Source organism: Saccopteryx bilineata, chromosome 5 (genome assembly GCF_036850765.1).
Source record: "Saccopteryx bilineata isolate mSacBil1 chromosome 5, mSacBil1_pri_phased_curated, whole genome shotgun sequence".
In the NCBI taxonomy this organism is placed as follows: Eukaryota; Metazoa; Chordata; class Mammalia; order Chiroptera; family Emballonuridae; genus Saccopteryx; species Saccopteryx bilineata.
Genome location: NC_089494.1, coordinates 28,169,202 through 28,192,330, shown reverse-complemented (window position 1 = coordinate 28,192,330; position 23,129 = coordinate 28,169,202). Strand labels below are relative to the sequence as shown.

The following is a 23,129-nucleotide window of genomic DNA, read 5'->3' as shown; positions in this document are numbered from 1 at the left end:
GAGCACTCCCTGTGTAGAATAAGCTGGCTTCCCCTGGAAGTCAGGCTGACAGGTCCTGGTAAGTCTAGGACTTCCTAGCCAGGTAAGTCCCCATTTTATCAGCTACCAACATGTGACAGTACATTGTTAATGCGTCATTTTAGTTAAAAGGCTTCCACTTTCAGAAGCAAACTTTCCCCAGGGTTCTCACTTCTACATAAAACCCAAACTTCCTTCATCCCTAGGTACCAGCACACACACACACACACACACAAATGTACACAATTGTGTCTTGAGTATGGTAAAATATTTTAATTTTTAAAATTGCATCTAAAAAATAATTAAGCCAAATACATTAGCATTAGCCAGAAGTTCTGACACATTTCATACTATAGACCAATTTTACTTTTTAAAATTTTATTTAAAAGCTAACCATGCACACATACAAAAGAAATCAGAAAATTTTATGTCCCCACTTTTAGACAACCAGTAGAAAGTTCCACGAGTAAGGCACAAGCAACAGCCCCATTAGAACAAGTAAAAAGCCGCTACAATTCTGCTCAGAAAACTGAATAGAAATCACAAGGAAGAAAGCTAACAAGAAGTACTAGTTTAAGGCTAGAAACAAAAGCCTCCCCTACCACAGAATTGAAAACAATAACATTGTATATATGGCCTGTGGCCGTTTACAAAGCACTCTCACATCCATATATCATTTGATTATAACAATCCTATTATTATAATCCCCACATTGCAGATGGCAAAATGCAGTTTAGCAATTTGCCCTGGCTTGTACTTACAAAGTCAAGACAAAATCCCCGGTTTTCTGACTCCAAACCCCTTGAATTTTCTATCACACCAGTATTTCTCAAACTTCATTTTCAGTCTACCTCCATTCATTTCTACCAAATCAGCACTTCATCAGCACAATCATTTCCTATGATTTTTATTTTGTAATTGCCTCACTAAAGCATTGTGTATTGAGGCTGCATATTTTTAAAAAGTTTTCTCATAAATGTCCATCAATAAAAAATCATCATAAAATTAAAACAACAAAATCAAAATAATATTATTAACTTTTAGCTTGATGTTTGCCTGTCAATAGCTCTGGTTCTGAGATATATCTGTTCACTCTTATTATAAAACAAAAGGAAAGAAAAAGAAGATGGAGAAGCAGGAGAAAGAGAAGGAAAGATTATCAGGCCTTTGGTGTTAAAGACCTACTACTACAAAGCTGAGACTTTCTCCTTGAATTCATCAGAAGGTTGCGGGGAGGGGGCGCTGAAAAGGGAATAATATTGCCTCTCAAGGTGGTTCTGATGTTATTTAACGCAGTGCTCATGAAGAGTGTGTGTGGGGGACTCTTTAAGAAGCATTGTCTTGAGCCCTGCTGCACTGTGCACTGTGCCAACTAGCAAATGCATTTAAAATATTGAAAAGAAACCCCCAATTCCTTAAGGTTCAATACTGGCTTGGACTTAAATGTTGATCTCTAAAGCTCAGGCAGGTTATCTACAAATAAGGAGGGGCCTTCCATGAAATATCAAATAGTCCTTAAATGATAATATTTGTGAAATCCTGGTCTCTCTGAATAGGGAGCATGAAAAAGAGATCATGGATATAAAAGTAGAAGAAAAAAGTAAGCAGGCGTATCTTGGGTAGGAAGGCAAATGCTTTGCATTCTGCTTCTCTTTCACAGGAAAATGTGCAAGGACATTTTAAATCTACATCATGTCCACCTTTCTTTCCTTTACCTTCCTTCCTTCCTTTCCTCCCTTCTCCCTAGAGGTATTTTTTGAGAAATATTTTAATGGTAGCTATTTCATATAGTAAGATAAACAGTCATTAGTTTAAAAAATAATATGTTAACAATATAATGATCCTGGACTTTGACTTAGCACTCAGAAGTACATAAAAGGAGGGGGAAAGTAATTGCAGATTGGAGAAAACAAGGAGGAACACCCAGCATCAAGTAATTCAAAGGACTGGCTTCTTTTTTAACAGGAGAAGAATAACCCCGAAAATCACCATCTATCTGGTCAACCTAAATGATATCCTTAGTAATATAAAGCAGCCAATAAAAAGAATAAAATGTTTTAAACGCCCCTAATGTAGACTAGCATCCTGAAAGCATTAGAAAATGAAGGCCAAGTGTCTCACTGGCAGTATCTGAGTGCTGAGGGTAGGAAAAAAGCAAATTACTTGAGTCTCAGGAAAGTACTTTATTATAATGCCCTGGAGTTCTTCACACAAAAAGCATCACTTCCTCAGTGAAACAAGTCATATAAAATCCACTTCCATAAAAAATAAGTAGTGAAAGCAGTTAGTGGGATTCTATACAACATGCCTCCATGTCAGACTAAGAAGCCTCAGAACTGGTTACATGTTTTTCTTCCACAAAAAGGAACTTTTCTCACCGCTGACCAGTTGGGTCTCAGGGAATGACAGAAGAACCCATGACAACAGCAGGAACTTGTTAATGAGGGATGTCTGACCAAAAACCTTTTTGTTTGGTATTGTCCCATTGGCTCTCACTCAGACCAAGAAACTTAAGAGTCAGTTTCCAAATTGGAAAATGCTGCAAATGGCAACCAAGAAAGAATGAGCATGCTCTGGAGCATGCTCAGCCCAGGAGGGGAGAGGGGTAAACCAGATGGTCTTTTCCTCTCAGATTTCAATGATCTACAACAGAACCTGGATGACTATGAGAAATTGAGATGCAATTTGGAAGCTGCTTTCTAAAACAGAGTCCCAAACAAAGACATTCAACAAGGCAGAAAAATCTAAAAAGAATTGAAAATGGATTCTGGTTGAGAGGAGAATGCAAGCCAGCTTGAGTCTGTGATGGAGAAATAAAGGTTATCCCCAAATCACAGCATCATGGAGAAAAGGGGGTTTCCAAGGGCTGCCAGTCTGAGGGTCACAAACCCAAATGCATGCTCACCAGGCCAGAGACCAGAAATGAAACAAGGTGAAAATTGTGGGGACCAGGTTAACTGAAGAGTGCAGAGATCTGTCTAAAAGCAGCCAAATTAAGAAGAAAATGGAAACATGTATGCTGGCCGAATAAAACACCTCCTCAAGCCAGTATAGCCTCACTGCTTCCTGCTCCTATCTCTGATCATCTAACTGTTCCTAACTCTACCCAGCAATATACACCTGTGGACTCTGAGGACCAGGAAAGTCACATCATTTGATGATAAGTACAAAAGAGTAGGCATATGTAGCAGAGCCAAAGGGCTGGGCTTATGTTACACACTGGATGATGTTAAATAGAAAAAATTGAACATTAGGTAAAAATGCTCTGCATGTCTTTGCTTCAAATGTACTAAATTATCTACTTAAACACAAAGCTACTGAGAACTGGGGAAAGATGTATGTAGGAAGAGGTTGTGCTAAACAAACAAACAAAAAATCCAAGTAGTCAGAGCAAATGCTCAATTTTTCAAACAATGGTTAAAGCAATAAATTTGTCATATGGCCCTGAGTAAGATGTGGCGATGGAGCTCCTGACTTCCACTCCATAGACAGGGAAAGTGAGGGGCTTAGCGCCCTCACAGGTTGTTTTCTAATTTTTTTTTTTTATAAGTTATGAGTTCAGGGTTCCGTCTAGGTATTCCTCAATGAGCACGGTAAAAAAAAAAAAATTTAAATCTTTGTATTCTTGGTTTTGGTTAATGTGTATTTAAAAATTGGATAAGCTTAAGACTCTTTAAGTGAAATTCCAGGGAGAACAAAATCTCATTGTGATCTATTAAGTGGTGTGATATCTTCCCAGAAAATCCACGAACTGGGGTGAAGGATGAGAACGCCCTCCCTTGGGACAGCTGGAAGCAGACGAGACCAAGTGGAAACATGGTTTCAGGGAAACCCCTCCTGCCAACCCGTGGGACTTGCCTCCCATGGTTTCTATGTATCTAAGAAAACACAAACATACACTTCTCCAAAGGAGGGAATGCAGTCTGCACACAGGGCTGGCGTCTCTGAAATAAATCTTTTCATAGCTGCTGAGCTAAACCTTCAATATGAGGAAATAACCTTTGAATTTTACACACATGATTCTGGCCCCTCCCCCATAAAACTCCCGACACGAACCACATCCAAGTATTGCTTTTCAGAGGCCAATTCAAAAATGCCCTACTTTATCACAGAAAGAATATTCCTTGTGTATGTGAGTACTTCCATTATGTCTTATTTGAAGGGGGGAAATGAAATAAAAATCCTATCTGGGATATTTATAGATCTCATAAAACCTCATTCACTTTCATAAGCTGCTGTAAGCTCAGTCATCAGGTAAGGCAGAAATGGCAGGTGTAGTAACCAGCACTGTGTTATGTTATATGTGCATAATTCCGGCTCTCAAAAAAAAAAAATAATAACTGCATGCTGGAAAAACTTAAGAGAAGTAAGACATAAGTAAATCTGGAGAGGAAAAAAGGGGAACGGTTGGATATTTGGATATTGGCAGGAGCAGACCAAGCAAATTCCAAAGATGTCAACTAAGGCCAATTTCTGGGGGCAATGGGTATCGCTAGCCCTTTCCCAGCTCTAAGTACAAGCGAGAGCTTCTCCTGGGGATGGGTACGCACTACCCATCCAATGCTCAGCACACTCCCTTGTCCAGCCTCCCATCATTCATCTTCTCTTAGATACTCCAGGATCACTGGGATCTTAGAGACACTACATAGTTAGAAAAAGAGTACTGAGTGGAAGAAGAATAGTTAAAAATGGGAGAGAAAAGAGCCTTTTGTTGAGTGGATATTATGATTATGTGCCAGACACAGAACCAGAGAGCCAGCATGCCTGCCCTTATGTAGGCAGTATTAACTCCATTCTGCGGGTGACAGAATGAGACTCGAAGCTGTTGTATAGCTTTCTCAAGGTTCCAGCTCTGCCTGATTTCTAAACCTCCAAGTAATTTGACTTCTAAAAACACTGTGACCTTAAGGAAATTTAGCAGAGTCCAGTCTTTTTATAAATGAGAAACCAAGGCTTAGTAAAAAGACCAGAGAGCTGTCCAAATACCTACAAGCCCACCGGTTGCCAGGCCATGGCCTTGGGTTTCTGCCTGGTGTCTCCTACCTAACTAGGAGAGTATAAATGTAAAAATTCAGAGTATTGAGCTGACTGCCTGGGTCTGGATCCTGGCTCAACCACTTCCAAACTGTATAACTTTAGGCAAGCCATTCAATACCTCTGACCTCAATGTCTCCATCTATAAAACGGGAATAAAGAAATAAGTGACACACAGCGTAGTTGTGAGGATTAAATGAAATGCTGATTACAAGGTGCTCAAAGATATCATCTCTAGGAAGTATTTGATATATATTAAATATGATTATGGTGCCTATTATGATGATAGGAAGGTTACCAAATGGAGAGAGGGCAGAGGCAAGTGTGTTCTACCACTGGTTTTGTAAGCCATTTGCTTTGTAGCCACATTAAGACAACTTGCTAAATCTTCTTTTACCCCAATTTCCTCATCTCTGAAAGGGAGATTCTGTAATATCTGCCTGCTTCTTAGTGACAGAAGGAATGTGCCAATGACGAGACTGCCAATTCCCTAAGCCCTTGAGAACAAAATCTCACTACAGATGTTTGTTAGACTTTCACAAGCAAACAAGAGAAATCATCTCTTCATCCACATTAGAGAAAGGGAGACCTCGACAGAGACAAGCAATGCACAGGTGAGGGCTGAGCAACCTCAGGACGCAGGAGTGAAGACAGCGACGCGCACTGCCATTCCTTGCGCAGCACCTTGGGGCTCATGGGAGACTCACTCTGGACTGGCCTCCTCACAGAGGCCCCCTTCACTGTCATGGGCAGGAACTGTGGTCTATTAACAAGGTCTACAGTGACCAAATGAACCAACAACAAAAGCTCAAAAGGTAGAAGTATGAGGGATTTATTCCTACGTCTCTGTATGCTGAGCAAATTTGCTGCCTGTCCAAAAATACGAGCTACCACTATGACTATTCCATTGAATCTGCTCCCTGGGCTAGGGAGGGAGGGGGAGGAGGAGGGGGAGAGTGGGGGCAGGAGCAGGAACAGGCAGGCACTGGCTTCCAGCGCAATTGCTGCACGGCTAATTGCCGTTTTCACAGCTGGACTGAGCTTTCCAAAAGGCATCCTTCAGCCCTAAGCTCTGAGTTCCTCTCATGATGTTCTTTCTAGCCAACCATACCCCCATCAAAGACAGTTTATAGATAAAAGGAGGTAGCTACAGTACATACATTTTGGCAAACATCGCAGTTTGAAACAGAGGCATTTCTAAGGCTTCTTTGTGAAGATCACCACATGCCCATGGTCATTACCACAGGAGCTAAGCCTTCTACGGATGGAGAGGCAGCCTCCTTGCCTGAATGTCCTCAGCAGCAATTCTTCCACGGTTTATTTTTTTCTCCTCTCACTAGAAACATGGGTCCTTTGAAATTCCTTATAAAAAGAGTCTACTTCCAAACACTGAGGTCAGTAAGAAATATGGAGAGCTACTACCTAATGCCTATCTGGCATCATGCAACACGTGTTCATGCATGCTTCCATCCCTGGAAAACCACAGCGCAGGCTGAGGTAAGTGGAAAATCATGGTCGAGAGCTTTCTGAGAATGAATTATGTGAAGCACAGCATGGCTGGAGTTTAACGTCCAACACCGCAAAGGTACCAGAAACAGAATGTGACCAGGTTAAGCAAACCTGTAGTGGGCTATAGGAAATGCAAGCCAAATGGGACTGCATTAGACACTTTAGGGTGAGGAAGAGTAAAACAAAAAGGATGAAATAAAGCTTGGGCAGTCACTGTTGACCAATGAGCTAGATCAGTGGTAGTCAACCTGGTCCCTACCGCCCACTAGTGGGCGTTCCAGCTTTCATGGCGGGCGGTAACGGAGCAACCAAAGTATAAATAAAAAGATATATTTAACTATAGTAAGTTGTTTTATAAAGATTTTTTCTGCCAAACTTAGCGAAAATCTGACATAAAGTACTTGGTAAGTAATCATTATTATATGCTTTAACTTGCTGTAACTCTGCTTTATAAATTTTATAAAGTAAAGTTACTTCCCTACTTTATAAATCACCATTACTGTGGAACCAGTGGGCAGTTAGAAAATTTTACTACTAACAGAGATACAAAAGTGGGCGGTAGGTATAAAAAGGTTGACTACCCCTGAGCTAGATGAACTATATCCACCAACACTGTCCTGCTTTATTGGAAACCTCTGTTACACTTAGATTCAAGTTATACAAGAAATGAACCATTTCCATATATGGAGTAAGCACCTACAACTCTGATAGAGCTGATATTAACCCTGTAAGCCTTAGCTGCACATTAGAATCACCTAGAAGCTTTAAAAAACATTGATATCTATCTGTTCTACCCAAATATTTTAGATACTGATTTAACTGATTTGGGGGTGTGTCCATGGTTGAAAACCATTGCTACTGACACAGGCAAATCTTCATCAAGTCATACGATATCCTTAAATATCTACTCAGTGCCTAGCACAAGGCTCCCTGGGAATCTGAAGAGTCCTATACCAAAAGTTTATTAAAATTGCAACCAAGGCATCAAGTCTGCTCTAAATCATTCAACACAACTGGCAAAAATAAGACCACAGGGACAAAAAGAAAATAAATAGAAAAGCTGTACTTCGAGACAAAACTGAAAAGCATCGTGAAGAAGTAAAAAGTTCTACACAAGAATGTAGTAATAGTAGCAATTACTGTTGGCCAAGGAAGGGGGCGGGGCGGCTAGTTTCCTGGAAGATGTGTCAACCACGTTAAAGCATGAGTAGATTCTGAACGTACAGAATCAGATGGGAAGAGGGAGGAAGAAGGAAAAGGCTGACGTAAATGAAATAAATAAAGAGAAACAGGAAAAGCACAGTCATCCGTTTGCGTGGCACTTATTACACATGGAAGAGGGACACTTGTAACTATTCTCTAAACCTAGTCTTGGAACATCTTGACTCTTAGAAGTTTGGCCTTATCCTGTGTGTAACAGGGCACCACTGACAACTTGAAACCATGGTGACGGGAATACAAAGTCAGTCCAGGGACGTGACAGAGGCTGCCTTCCAGCAATGGCAGAGGAGGCAGGAAGCTGAAGACCACAAAGTATGGGAGGAGCCAAGTCAATAGGATTCCTCAACCGATAAGATTCAGTGGAAAGAGAAGAGCCCAAGATGACTGAAGCTTCAAGCCCAGATCTCAGGAAGAAAGCTCATGTCAATAAAAGAAATCAGCAAGCCAGGAAAGGGAGGAAAGAGGTTGATGAGTTTAAGCTTTGGAACATATTCAGCTGAGGTGATCATGGAACAACCTAAAAAGCCTGGAGTATCATCAGGCCCATGTTTCCAGTTCAGATACGTGGACCTGAATCTCAAGAAAATGCCTGGAGTTGGGGGTGAAGATTACAGTTTTGAGGAAATAAAGTAGCCTCCATCTGGGATGGAAATTTCGGTTTCGAAGCCCTTTGAGGTGAAACAGATTTGGGAGATGATTTCCAACAAAGCACTTTCACCAGCACACCTACCAGAGCCTGGGTAGAGGAGGGCAGACACTCACTGGGCAAAGGGGAGGAGAGCAAGCCTCCATTTCCCTTCCTCACCAGGGGCACTGTGCAAACGAGGCCTGCTCCTCCTCCAGCCCCCTAAGGACTTCTGTAAAACCTTACGGATGACTTTCTTCCCAACTGCTTATCACAATATGCAGTATTCCCTGTTTAACTGTGTAAAACATTACAACCTCACTGCCTACCCAATCCTCTCAAGAAGTTTAAAAACACTTTCAAAAAGATATTCCTGAATTGGCACGATTGCTGCTCCAGCTTCATGCAGTCCCTTTGTCGGAACGGTGTCCGAGACAAAGTCACTTCACGTTTGTTGTTTTCTACAGAAAAGCCCAGTCTGTGATCCACCCAACTCCCCACTGTGCTACCCAATGCCCCTCCTTTACTCCCACTTTATTTGTTATATTAAGTGACAGTATTTTTTTTATAAGACTCAAGGTGTAATTGGGCTTTTGTTGTTCTGTTTTGTTTTAAAGACAGTGTACACTTTCCAGGTTACCACACATTATTAAAAGTGAAAAAAGGACTAAGTTACTAAGTTATTATAGAAGCCTCTTCCAAGATGTTCACTTAGGGCCCAGACAATTCCAAAATTCCATGTACTAGTGATGTCCAGAGTCAAAGGGGGATTTTCTTGCCTCCCATTAAAGGGGAGAAAGGAGAGAGAGAGGAAGAAAGAATGAGAAGTGACTCCAAGTATATTGAGAACCAGGTGACAAAAAGCAGGTGAACTGATTTGGACATCCACAAGGGTCCTGGGCCCACTGGTGGTAACAAAAGCTGCGTGGCCTTGGAGGGCTCAGTGCCTCCTCTGGCTTTCACAATCACTTGGTACAACCCTAGTGTCTTAGAGCTGAGGAAAGCAGGACCCTTTTAGAATATGAAATTCTAAGAGTCTATGTTCCTAGCTTTGGTGCAAGGCCTGGGGCTGACTTTCAGTATGACCCTCAGGAAATGTCAATAAACCCATATTTAGAAATAGATATTGCATATGGCTCCACATTAATTATTTTAATTACCTCTAATCATTTCCGAATGACACAGACATGGATGCTATTTCCTGGCCATTACGGACAGACATGTGTATTCACACCATATACTCATCTGTCCTAAAAGGGCCACCAGCCCCAATGTGCCATTAGCTAAAAGCACAACAGAACTTAATAAAATTCAAGTATTTTTTATAAACAAGGTTATAACAAAGTGGGTAAATACAGAATAGGCACAGTTCAGTGTTCAAAAATTCAGAGGACTTAAAATTTCTTTTTCTTTCTTTCCTTTTTTTTTTTTTTTTTTGGCGACTATATTCTAATTTTTCTATTGCTTAATTCTGAGCATGCTTACTCTCCCCTACTGAAGTCAAGCTCATCACAGGCAAAATCTGGACCCAATTCAACTCTGCATCACCCAAACAGTATTTTGCGCATAACTAGAAGCAAGGAATACAGTGTTTACTGTGAAATATTTTTCCATATTTTAATATAAACAAAAAAAAATCCCACAAGGTGTGACTGAGTGTCTCTACCATCTCACTCAGGGACAGTTTCACTATGAAAGCAGAGGTCACTCACACCTCAAGCAGGCTGACCCTGAGCCCGTACCCCAAGGCCGCTGCGGCTCAGCTGGGACATGCACACATCACACATGTGGCGGACGGGGCAGCGGCAAGCTGCTCCCACAGAGTGCAACGGACACAGTACACTTAGCAGGACCAAGTGCTCGGGGTCACACCAAAATACCAAGTGAGAAGAAAAGAGGACTCGAGGGAATAAAAATAATTCGCCAAATGACCAGCAGAAAATAAAGGCAAAGTAGGGAAAGGAACAAGATCATGTCCAATCTTATGTCTTATAAATGGCAATATTTTATTTGGGGGATTCTTAAACTGATTTGCATAATGATGTTTTAGCATGTGGCCATTCTAAGATAATATACAATGTACTGGGCGGAGGAGTGTTTTGTCAATGTTACCTGTAACACTGATTAGATACCGTCACTAATTCAAAGACTTGAATAGCGTTAGTGGTCATAGAGCTTTCTAATCACTGCACTTGGTAAGATTTGGCAATTGGGGTTAAAATGTGTCCACCTGTTTATGCAAAGCAAGCACTTAACTGATTTTGGGAAAGCCAGAGGATTAATTTGTAGAGACTAAATCTCCACCCCTCACCCGTCTGGCACCACTCAGGTTAAGTTGGGGAGCTGTCCTAAACTTTCAGCAAATCCCAATTCCAGCACACACGCTGACTGATAGGATTGAGTGAACCAGCATCTCAGAGGCAGTTTCTGCATTAGCCAGTGCTGGGGTCCAACAAAGGTGATTAAAACCCCCTCCGCGCCACTACAAACAGCAGAGATAAGGGGGCATCTACTAACCCGGTGGTCAGCTCTCCTACCAACGTGAGCCAGTGGGGACTGGCCAGAGTAAAGCGCAGTCTCCTTTGTCGAGCAGGCACACAGGCCTTTTCAGTACAAGAACACCAAGATGCCTCGTGTACTCAAAATTCAGCTGCAGGAATTCTCTAAAGGGAGAAGAATCTGAAGATTTTCATGAGAAGGGCTACTAAAAGCTCCATTAGGACCCTCTCTAAACTCTTCCTGTCAAAGTGGAGAGGAAATTAGCCCCACTGGCATTTATATTTAGAATGGGCTGGGAGGGAGCAGGAGCCCACATGTGAAGGCTGAAGGTCTCTGACATGCCCGTACATAAATCATCTCAGGGTGAGGCTGTCACAGAGCATCTTCTGCTCTGCCATTTAAATGGATTGGACCCCAACATCACATTCTCCTCAGGGTAAGAAGTGGGGGTGGGAGTTTTAAGGAGAACAAAGAAGTCATCACTTCCTTTATATCCCCCCCTCCACTAAAGACAAATGTAGTAAAAGTATCTGCATTGTAACATTCACCCACTTTAAAATACCAAACTGCAAACAGGTAGACTGAATGATAATCTCTGAGAACCCCTACACTTACACAAAGACGTATCTATTAAAAAGAATATGGAAATGAATCTATTAAAGAAAGGCTAAGTGTGTGATTGATTGCATTCACATGTGCTTTCATTTGTAAAGCTACATTTTATTTAGTGATTGCATCCTTATACAGAAAACTGGATAACAGGGGCAGTTCCATTTTCTTTTTCCTCTACCAAGACAATGTTTCAAATTAAAAAAACAAACAAAACCAACTTATGGTAACTGAAGAGCACACAAATCACATTAGGAAAAAAAAGCAACAGCTATTTTATCCCTTCAGTGTGGTTAGCAAGGCTCCTTTGTGTCTACAAATTTCCCTGGGTAGTGCTGTTGCCAAGAAGATTCTAATTCATGACAAGGGTTTCTGCAAATTGGGGACAGAGGCAAACCTGCGGATGCAGGGACCCTCCAGTTTGCTTTGTCTTTCTGGCCGAGACAGCACCTGGTTGCTCGGGCCTATGGAAGGCAGTGTGCACAGGCAAGATCACCACACAGAGAGAGAAGCAGTGTAGCTCGCATCCCTTGTACCATGAGGCTGTTCTTGGAAGGCAACCATTTCAGTAGGTTGTCCCCTAGAGATGCCTCATTCCGAAGGCCCTTGTAAAAGTGTTTCAGGGTGCCTGAAACCAAGATGAAATTGCAGCGTTATGGGGACGTTTTAGTTCTTACAGTAGCCAAGTATGCCATTAGTTTAAAACAATGGGGAAATGGGGGAGGAGGGAGGAATGTTCTATGATTTATTTATTTGTTTCCAGTAGCAGTGGAAAATTTTCTCTGAGCAAAAGAGAGGCCTGAAACTGACCCCATCTGCCAATTATGAATCAGCATTAACAACAAGCATAATTCCATAAGAGTTTTCAAGTAAACATGCCATGCTCCTCAGTGGCATGAAGCACAGCTAAGTGCAAATAAGACTTAGAACATCAGTACCTGACCTGCACTTATGGAATAGCAGCCTGCCTATAACACAATATATCCCAATTCTAAAAGTCTTTGTAGCCTCCCCCCACAAAAAAAAAACAACCAAGAATATTGTATCAAATTATTTTTATTTTTAAAGTCAACAGCGGGTCCACAAAAATCATGACTTCTGTTGGCAACGAAACCGGTGAATGGCTCTCCCTTTATCCATCACGAAGTGGTACTCAGCTACTACTCCAGCTTCCGCCATACCTCTGACTTTTTCCTACTTTTGCTCAGACAGCTCCTGGAAAATTTTTCTGCAAGTTTCCGAAGAGGTTAAGGCTGGTAGCCCTAAGACTTGTGCGTCAGCTGAATTCCATAAAATAACAGACCACATAAGCTCAGTGTAATTTACAGTTATATGACAGGCAGAGATGATGTTACTTGGGCCAAGTGCTTAAGTATGCAGTCAGAGCCCAGGAATGGAGAACAGTTAATGTAGGATGTCCATCTGGATTTTTAAATTACACCAGCAATAATTTTCAGAGTTGGAGCGGTATGGGATAAGGCATCATTGCCTGAAAACTCAACGTCAAAATATGACTCTGTGACAGGAGAGCCATCATAGGCTCACTGACTATTAAGCAGGACCATACGTTTAAAATCCCCAAATAGTTCATTGTCAATTTTCAAATGCACAGAGGTTCTCGGTTGATCATCCAAGCCACTCTTTCTCGACAAACAAAATCAAATCAGATTGGAAACTCTGTTTCGCTCATCTCCTCAGGGCCAGGTACACTGTTCACTTTCAGAAGAACATCTAATAACTGCTCCTTATTTGACCTCTAAAATCTGATTACTCCAGAGCATGAGGAAACTTCCTCCTGCCTGAGGTTCTTTGTAGCAACCTTCTTGAGCCTCTTTGAGCAAAGGAGTCTCAAAATTTCACCATCTGATGGCTGATTTGGAACCAACAGTTGCATAGAACCATCCCCCCTCCTTACACTCAGAAGGGGGAATGGGGGTAGGGAGAGGAAGAGATAGATGTCGGAGGTTTTTGTCATCACTATGAACTTAAAGAGTCAGAGTCACCTTTATATAGAGCAGTTGTGACTGTAGAGTCCAGAGCAGAAAGCTCCTCGGAGTGATATGTTATTTGGGAGCGCTTCCCCCAAGTTATCAGTATGCACTATGCGTACGCCTCTGACATTGCTTGGCACAGTGTTTTAAGATGAGGGTAGCTGGCAGTTGGAGAGCGTTAAGGCAAGACATAAGGAGGGAGGTGCAGGGGGGTGGAAATTCCTTTGCCTGCTGATAGAGACTATAAAAGAGGTTCCTTGAAGGGGGTGGATGGAGGGAGGAGGGAAGTGGGAGGAGAGAGGGTAAGGAAAAGCTGAGAAAGCTTCTGAGGAAACAATAGATCTAATACACCCCCTAATTATCAAACGAATGATGTTCTTCTTCACAGATCTAGACTTTCTCCTGGATGGTCTAACCTGGTCTAGAAAAGCCAGTTCCCTCTGGAGAGGCCTTCCCCCAAAGCAGGCTTTACTACTGTGATAACTTGAACCAAAACAAAGTTGTGTGATTCATCAGGAGGGAACGTTGTAACAAATAAAGCCAACTTTCTTCCCTCCAACACTGCTTAACAGTTAGTCACAAACAAGAGCTGCCTTAGGCAGACTGACTAAATCAACAGATTCCCTTCCTAACCTGTCTAGACAGTTGTTAATACCCAACCATTTGACACCAGTGGGCTGACAGTGTGAAATGAAGGCTATTTCAGAAAATGAAATTCTGGCATTTCAGTTTAATTAGCATGTGAATTAAAAGGAGGAAGAAGATGTAGATAGTGATAAGGATAGGAGAAATGATGCACTGAAGAAACGCCTTATGCTAAAAACATGAGAACTGTGTGTGCATATAGAGAGTGACAAAGTCAAAGATATCTGCCAGCAACGTTGGGCAGGAATGCATGTACGGACACATAGACACCAGAGGCCAACACCTGGAAGAAAACTGACAGCCTCTAATCAGGGGACAGCAGCAACTAGTAACAATGGAACAGTCAGAAGATCAGCTTTGCCACTCGGCTGGTTGTACCAAAAGCCAAACCTCACTCGCTAAAGCAGCAACTGTTACATCCCAGCCTCAAGCTGGCTGATCCCGCCTTGGATCCTGGCAGAGGAAAATCAGCCGTTCATTAGCCTTAACAAGCGGCTGTCACAGAGCGGAGAAGTTACAAGAGCAGCCACACACCAAGCTTCTCGTAGCCCTCCCCAAGGGCAAGTGGGTTCCTCCATCAAGGGCTGTGCAAGTTCACATTTCCGATCTGTAAACCCAGACCGTTTTCTTGGACTTTCCTCCGTGCACTGTAGAATTTTAAAGAATACCCAGTGTCCCCCACCTCCCACCCACCATATTTCCTGCGGAATGTCCCCTCAGCAGCTCCTAATCCCTGCTGAGAAAACCTCTATTTAAGCAGATCTCTAGTACTTTTCCCTGACCAGCACTTTATTCCACTTCACAAAGCCCAGTGAACTTGTCACCAGCCCCACTCTGCCCTCACTGGGATGCCTAGCCAACTTAGCACTGGTGCCCTTCAGCATCCTGAGTTTCTTAACTAGTCCTCTAAGACCAAGTCAGAGGCACGGAAGCACACACGGTCCTTTGTCGAAGGTTGTGCTGTCTAACTGAAGAGGGACACCCCCCCCCCTCCAAAAAAAGAGAGAAACAAGGACACACGGAGCGAGTGTTTTCTTTCCGGAGGCTGACTGGGGAAAGCTACAATGCACGGTCAGCGTTAGAACAGATACATCTTCCCGTCCTCTTTCTAGATATCCTTGAGTATCTTTTGTCACTGGGCTCCTCTCGCTGCTGCCCACCCTGTAATCTTAAAATCAAGTTTCTATTCTTTATTGACACTAACATCCTCCCCCCCCCCCAATCTGACGGTTGTCAGCACCAGTTCAGAAATGAACCTGATTTAAGATATCAAGTAGGTAGAGCTCATGGCTGTAGGGGCGCGGTATGCTGTCAGCCACGGCTCGGCTCGTAAAACCCCAAACCACCTTCGCACTCGGCTGCTCGGAACCCCAGTAGTTAGACAGGTCTCTGCTAGGGGACAGTGAGCCCGACAACGTGAGCGCAGGGATGTGTGTTGGTGACTGAACCGCAGGCAGCTCGAGCGGCTGCTCAGCTCGACACACGAAGGGGTTAGGGGGTGGGTGGAGAGGTAAGCGCAGATGACTGTTTCCGAAAACATTTTAAACAACAAACAGCCGGGGGGGGGGGATAAAACAAACCAAAAATTCAAACCCGAAGCCCACACCAACGCAGCCCCCTGCGTCTCCGCCGCCACCACACGATTTACACAAGTAATTTAAATCATTCACCTGCTGCCAGGTCTCCTCCAGGGATGGCAAAGCTGAGAAGTAGCCGGTGTCGTGGACAAGTTGTAGCTCCTGGAATATACTATAACTAGCCAACACGTCCATGCTGCTGCTGCCGGGCAAAACGGGAGGAGAAACCCTCCCCCGAACACAGTTGGGTCTGTTTGTTTGTCAGTCTGTCTGGCTCACCCCCCAAGAAGGCAGACATCCAGTGGCCCTTTTGTTTTGTTTTGTTTCAGTCAACTAAAAAGGAAAAAAAAAAAATCAATGCAGGAGAGAGGGAGAGAGGAGGTGAGAGAGAAAAGAGTGAGTGGGGTGGATGGAGAGAGGCATCCAGCGTGTACAGTGTAGACGGCTGCCAGGAAAAGGGGACTTCTCCACGGGAGTAACAATTCCCTTCCAGGGCTCTAATCACTCCAGCGCGTGGATCAGGAAGGGGGATGCAAACTCACTGACACGAAGCTGCCATCTATTTCTGCAGCGCTGTTCGCTCCTAATGCAATCTTTGCTCTTTATTTTGGGAGGTTGCATTTTTTTTCTCGCGATCGCTTCTCTCCCCACCCCCACCCCCTTTTCCCTTCCCTCCCCACCCCCACCCCATCCTTGCTAGTTTGTAGTCTCTCCCCCCACCCTCCTCCTTTTCTCCTCCCCCTGCTCTTCCCCCTCGCCAAACTCCCTCCCTCCGCCCGGCTCTCCGCGCAGCCGTGGGATCTCGGAGGAGGGCGTCCATTAGGCCGCGTGTGACCATGTAAGGTAAACAGGGGGCTCATGAAGTCACTGAGGACCAATGAGTATCGCGGAGCGGGCCCGAGGCGGGGCTTGGCCCAGGCGACGAGCGCGGATTGGCGCGCGGAGGATCTCCCTGCTGCCTTACAAGGCGGTGCGAGGCGAGCTATTTTTAGAGGGCTATATAAGGGAGCTAAGGCGTCCGCTCCGCGGCCCGGGAGTGCAAGGGACGGGGAGGGTGGCGGTGACACTCGTGGTGACACTCGCACCAGCACCCGGGGCGCCTGGGCCGCCGGACTCGGGCCGAGCACCGGCCTCCGACCCTCGGCCTGGTTCCTGGCAGAGCCCCAGGCGCCGGGAGCCTGCGCCCCTCGGAGAGGAGGGCTCGCGTGTCACCGTTGTGGCGTGAACGCGGCGGTTCGGGAGGTGCAAGTCCAGAATGCGGGGTTAGGCTGCCTCCTGCAGGAGGCGCGGGGCGGCAGACCCTAGGAGAAGCCTCGCGGGGAGGGAATGACGCTTCCCAGTCCGCCTCGCTCCTGGGCACGGGGGCCTCCGGGGCAGCCAGGGAGAGGCCGTGCAAGGGAGGGCCTCACTTAATGAAAGTAAACCGAAAAAAAAGAAAAAGAAAAACGCACCAAAAGCCCCTTTACAAGTTCCACAGGCTGCCAGGGTGCAGAGCACGAACGCCAGAGGAGGAAGTGCTACACAATGGCACCGAACAAAGGGGAGCGGCGCGGAGAGCCCGGCCGGCCCGCCCCCGACAGCTGCGCGCGGCCCGCCCCGCCCCCGAGCGCCCGGGTGCGCGCGGCCGCTGCCACCCGCCCGCCCGCCCTTTCCTTCTGACCCCCAGCGGGTTACCAGCCCCAAGTCCCCGTTAGAGTTGATGGGGGGGAGGGGGGCATTTCGTTTGAGTGTTAAAAAGAATTGAGGGGAGGGGCCGGGAGCCTGGGTAGATGTGGGGCACAGGCGGGAGCGGCAGCTCTGCTGGGGGTTTACACGTTAGGCTCCCCAGGTGGCTTCGGGAGAGGTGTCTGCCCGGAGGTGGAATCGTGTTTTATTCTGGAGTTCGCACATAAAGATGCATGGAGAACCTGTTATCTATTAGGTGAAAATAGTGCACCACGCTCGTTGTTAGGGTTGACCAGTTGTTTTCCGGACCTTAAATGGTTAGTGTAGTTAAAGCTTTCTTCAAACGCACTATGAGCTGAACTTCCACTTTTGGAATGATTGCAGAATTCGGCGCTTATTCAGAGATAAGAAACTTAATTGTACCCATATGGAAGAAACATATTCACCTTAATGACCCTTCTCAACTTTCCCTCTGTGGGACTCCATATCACCATATCTGAATGATTCTGCGTTCTAGAACGAGCACAATTTGGAATTCAGCATTTGCTAGAGGGAATTAAACAGGAATTACTGAAATTGAGGCGAGTCTACTATTGATCAGACCTACAACATCCATTGTATAATTGGTGTATTTACTGTAGTGTATATGCGTGGAATGTGTGAGGATCTTGGTACATTTGTTATTATGTATACACATCCATGGTGCTAGGTGATAAACGGTATAAAAAGGTTATATCTCATACACGAATAAGATGATATCATGATAGCACACACATAGGTTAGGTTAGCACCAGTATGAGAGGGCAGCTCTGCCTCTTTGGAAGACAGGATGGGCCTTTCCCATTAGTAGAAAAACGCTTAGAGCCATCACATCCTGATTAGTGCGTTAACTTGATCCTTATGGTCATTGGTGTTTACACTTACTAGCTGTGTGACTTGGAGCAACTTACTGGTTCAGACCCTCTGCCTACCCATTTCAGAAATAGGCATAGTGGTATCTACCTTGACTAATTGTTATGAACAGTCAAAATAATGTTTGTAACTCACCTAGTATATAGTCTCTGGTGCTGTTAGGTGAATACCAAATGTTAGCCATTGTTATCTCCTGGCGTTAGCTAAGTAAAAGATATAATATCTGAACGAGTTAGGCCCGTGGAGATACATATCAGAGTCTTAAGGAAGGAGGTGGGGCGTAGAAGCCTTCCAGTTTGTAATAAGGTCTCCCTTCCTGGTCGGTACCCCATTCCGTTCTTGTGGGGGGGGGGGGATGGGGAGGAGGCTGTTGAGAAGAACTGGGGCAGAGGGCGAATTCATGGGGAAGTAATTGGGGAAGGAGAGGAACTCAGATATAGGAAATGCCAGAGGCAAAAGAGCAAAGCCTATAATTTGGTGTTTGAGGCTCAAGTGAACATACTGTTTGTTTTTGTGTTACACTATTACCATTTAAAAACAAAACATGACATACCATCAGAGGCAGATTAAATGAGGGAGCATGCCCTAGGCCCCGACTTCTAAAGGGCCCCGCAAAACCCCAACTTCACACTTTTTTCTAATGTAAAGGGCCCAATATTTTTTTCTCCGCTGGGGGCCTCAACCAACCTTTTTTTTAATGATCTTTTTTTTTAAAGAGTATTTTTTTTTTTTTTTTTTTTTACAGAGACAGAGCGAGAGTCAGAGAGAGAGAGAGATAGGGATAGACAAACAGGAACGCAGATAAGAAGCATCAATCATCAGTTTTTCATTGTGGCACTTTAGTTGTTCATTGATTGCTTTCTCATATGTGCCTTGACATCGGAGCTACAGCAGACTGAGTAACCCTTTGCTCAAGTCAGCAACTGGGGGTCCAAGCTGGTGAGCTTTGCTCAAACTAGATGAGCCCGCGCTCAAGCTGGTGACCTCGGGGTCTTGAACCTGGGTCCTCTGCATCCCAGTCCGACGCTCTATCCACTGCACCACCGCCTGGTCAGGCTCAACCAACCTTAATCTGCCTCTGCCTACCATGTTAGCTTGTAAATTTGAAAATTTTACAAGTACAGTAATAGTTAATATTTATTAAGCACTTTCAATGTGCTGAGCTGTGTGGGCACTTGAACATTTTCTATGCAGTGTATCATTTTGTTCCCATGACAACCCCAAAGTAGGTATTTTTATTACCTCCAACTTTATGAATTAAGATATCCAGATTTAGAAATACTATGTTGGTCACTCAAGGTCACAAGTTGAGTAGGGGTTCAAATCCAGAAACATCTGATTTTCAGGATTGTTCTCTGCATGGGGCTCTCAACAGAGTTTCTTGCTTTTAAGTCAAGATTTGTTTATAAAATCACTTGGGTGTGAAGAAGGGTGGCCTTCATTGAGGTTTTCCCCATGTAAATATCAACTACCAAAATTTTACAGTGTAAATCCTCAAAACCTCATTATGACTTTTTTCAAACTTACAGAATGTTTTAGAATTCATTCTGAGATTTGCACAAGTCGCTCCTAAAGGTACATTTTGAGTATTAGTCATATTTAGCTACTTTTTATAGCATAGATGCACATTGCAAAACACATGCAAAGATTCTGAATGTACAAAAATAATCAACAAATTAAGATCACAAGGGAACTTCGGTAGTCAGACAAACCAAAAACAAACAGCACTGCTATAATGACTGCATAGTTGAATGCCTTCTCTGTATATGGTATTTTACACATGTTCACATCTGACCTTCACCACAATCTTAGGAGGGAACTATGCTCCATTTTCACAAATGAGCATACCAGAGCTCAGAGAGGGCACATCATTTGCTCATTACCGTATATGTCAGTTAAGTGGCAGAAGCAGATTCAATATAAGTCTGACTCGAAGTTGACTCAAAATTCTGTGTCCTAGTTGCTTTTGGAGACACTAATATTACTTTTATTTATTTTTTTAATTAATTAATTCTTTAAAAATATTTTTCTGAAGCTGGAAATGGGGAGGCAGTCAGACAGAGTCCTGCATGGCCCCACTGGGATCCACCCGGAACGCCCACCAGGGGGGTGATGCCCTGCCCATCCGGGGTGTCGCTCTGTTGCGACCAGAGCCACTCTAGTGCCTGAGGCAGAGGCCATGGAGCCATCCCCAGTGCCCGGGCCATCTTTGCTCCAATGGAGCCTTGGCTGTGGGAGAAGAAGAGAGAGACAGAAAGGAAGGAGAGGGGGAGGGGTGGAGAAACAGATGGGCGCTTCTCCTGTGTGCCCTGGCCAGGAATCGAACCCAGGACTTCTGCACGCCAGGCCGACACTCTACCACTGAGCCAACCAGCCAGGGCTAATATTACTTTTAATATCACCCTTTGGAAATGATCCTATAGGTCAGTAGTTGGCAAACCGCAGCTCGCGAGCCACAGGCAGCTCAATCAGATTGAGGATGTTTTCAGCAAAGGCCAGATTAGGAGTACCCTAATTAAGTTAATAACAATGTACCTGTATAGTTTAAGTTTAAAAAATTTGGCTCTCAAAAGAAATTTCAATTGTTGTCCTGTTGATATTTGGCTCTATTGACTAATGAGTTTTCTGTTTCTGCAGTAGTTCACTGCAGGAACACCTAAGAGTTAAATAAGTTACCCCCCCCAAGAATTAAGAAATGATAAGGCTATTTTATGAACAAAAGAGTAAAAATTTAATATGTAGATAGGCACAATTGAGACATCAGGCACTTACTACTAGAAAAGTTCTGCTTCATTAGTATGGGTTGTCCTTATTAGCACTGTGTGATTAGCACTGGTAAAGCCTCCTTAAGGTAAAGTTGCTTAAAACAGGAACCAAATTTCAGATCAATTAGTGAAAAGAAAAAAAAAGGGTTTGCTGGGGACTTTTGTTGAAAATAAAACTCAATTTTATTAAAATACATTTATTCTATCCTATATTGAACAAAATTTGCATTGCAAGTACAACTATGTCCTAATATATATAGAATGAATAAGTAATAAATCAAGGAGATTATTATTGGCTTAATTTCTTTTACAAAATATGAAGCACCTGATAACATGCTTTATTTTATATTTGACTTTTACACCATAATCAAAAAGAGGGTCATTTTGTAGACATGTTTGAGGGTTTTACCAGTTTTCCCAATGATCTCAATTACATAATTCCTTGATATTGAAAGTATCTTCTTCTCTTCTAACGCATCAGTATAGTCATCACCCCTTCATTTGTTTGTTTGAGTCTATAGGTCTTCATTTGTCAGTTGCTTTACCAATTTCATTTTTCTTGACATCCTGAAATCTTACACATTTTGCATGATTGGCAATTTTACTTTGCAGTAGAATCAAGCATATTTGCGTTGGGGTGAGAATGAGGATCCTGAGGTTTAAAAGAGATGTTGGAATAGGGAACTAATTTATAAGTGGTCATATCATTGATAAATACTTTCATTTTTATAAATTTTTATTAATTTTAATGGGGTGACATCAATAAATCAGGGTACATATGTTCAAACAAAACATCTCCAGGTTATCTTGTCATTCAATTAAGTTGCATACCCATCACCCAAAGTCAGATTGTCCTCCGTCACCTTCTATCTGGTTTTCTTTGTGCCCCTCCCCCTCCCCCTTCCCCTCTCCCTCCTTCTCTTCCCCCTAACCACCACACTCTGTCTTTGTCTCTTAGTCTTGTTTTTATGTCCCACTTATGTATGGAATCATGCAGTTCTTAGTTTTTTCTGATTTACTTATTTCACTCCATATAATGTTATCAAGATCCAACCATTTTGTTGTAAATGATCCGATGTCATCATTTCTTATGGCTGAGTAGTATTCCATAATGTGTATGTGCCACATCTTCTTTATCCAGTCATCTATTGAAGGGCTTTTTGGTTGTTTCCATGTCCTGGCCACTGTGAACAATGCTGCAATGAACATGGGGCTGCATGTGTCTTTACGTATCAATGTTTCTGAGTTTTGGGGGTATATACCCAGTAGAGGGATTACTGGGTCATAAGGTAGTTCTATTTTTAGTTTTTTCAGGAACCACCATACTTTCTTCCATAATGGTTGTACTACTTTACATTCCCACCAACAGTGAATGAGGGTTCCTTTTTCTCCACAGCCTCTCCAACACTTGCTATTATGTTGATAATAGCTAATTTAACAGGTATGACGTGGTATCTCATTGTAGTTTTGATTTGCATTTCTCTAATAACTAATGAAGCTGAGCATCTTTTCATATATCTGTTGGCCATTTGTATTTCTTCCTGGGAGAAGTGTCTGTTCATGTCCTCTTCCCATTTTTTTATTGGATTGTTTGTTTGTTTGTTGCTAAGTTTTATGAGTTCTTTGTATATTTTGGATATTAGGCCCTTATCTGAGCTGTTGTTTGAAAATATTTCCCATTTAGTTGGCTGTTTATTTTGTTGTCAGTTTCTCTTGCTGAGCAAAAAAAAAATTTGGACCGCTTCACGAATTTGCATGTCATCTTTGCGCAGGGGCCATGCTAATCTTTTCTTTATCGTTCCAATTTTAGTGTATGTGCTGCTGAAACGAGCATGATAAATACTTTCATGAACTAATGACTTTTGTTTTCCTTCACACTCTTACTATAGTGGAGGGAAGTATGAACGTGGAAAACCTGCTTTGATTGCATCGTGGAAAACAAGAATGTCAGAGAGGGGAAGGGTGGTAAACAAGTCTGTGAGAGACATGATTTTAACCTGGAAGAAAATGTTTGTGGTCATACATACAATGACATACATACATATATGTAGCCAGAGAG

The 23,129-nt window shown here is 43.3% G+C and overlaps 1 protein-coding gene and 1 non-coding gene across 6 annotated transcripts in view; both read right to left on the bottom strand.

The window, feature by feature from the left end:
• Window positions 1-16,384, bottom strand: part of KLF7 (KLF transcription factor 7) — a 90,558-nt gene extending 74,174 nt beyond the window's left edge. For 4 of the 5 annotated variants that reach the window (XM_066278715.1, XM_066278716.1, XM_066278718.1 and 1 more), the window contains exon 1: window positions 15,822-16,384. In XM_066278715.1, the coding sequence (XP_066134812.1) occupies window positions 15,822-15,923 (102 nt within the window). In that variant the 5' untranslated portion in view covers window positions 15,924-16,384. The remainder of the gene's footprint in view (window positions 1-15,821) is intronic. The other variant, XM_066278714.1, reaches the window with a different exon arrangement.
• A 6,413-nt stretch (window positions 16,385-22,797) lies between these two features.
• LOC136307093 (U6 spliceosomal RNA) lies at window positions 22,798-22,904 on the bottom strand. The gene has a single exon (XR_010725786.1). It is a non-coding gene; the product is annotated as a U6 spliceosomal RNA (small nuclear RNA).
• Between the last annotated feature and the right edge of the window lie 225 nt (window positions 22,905-23,129).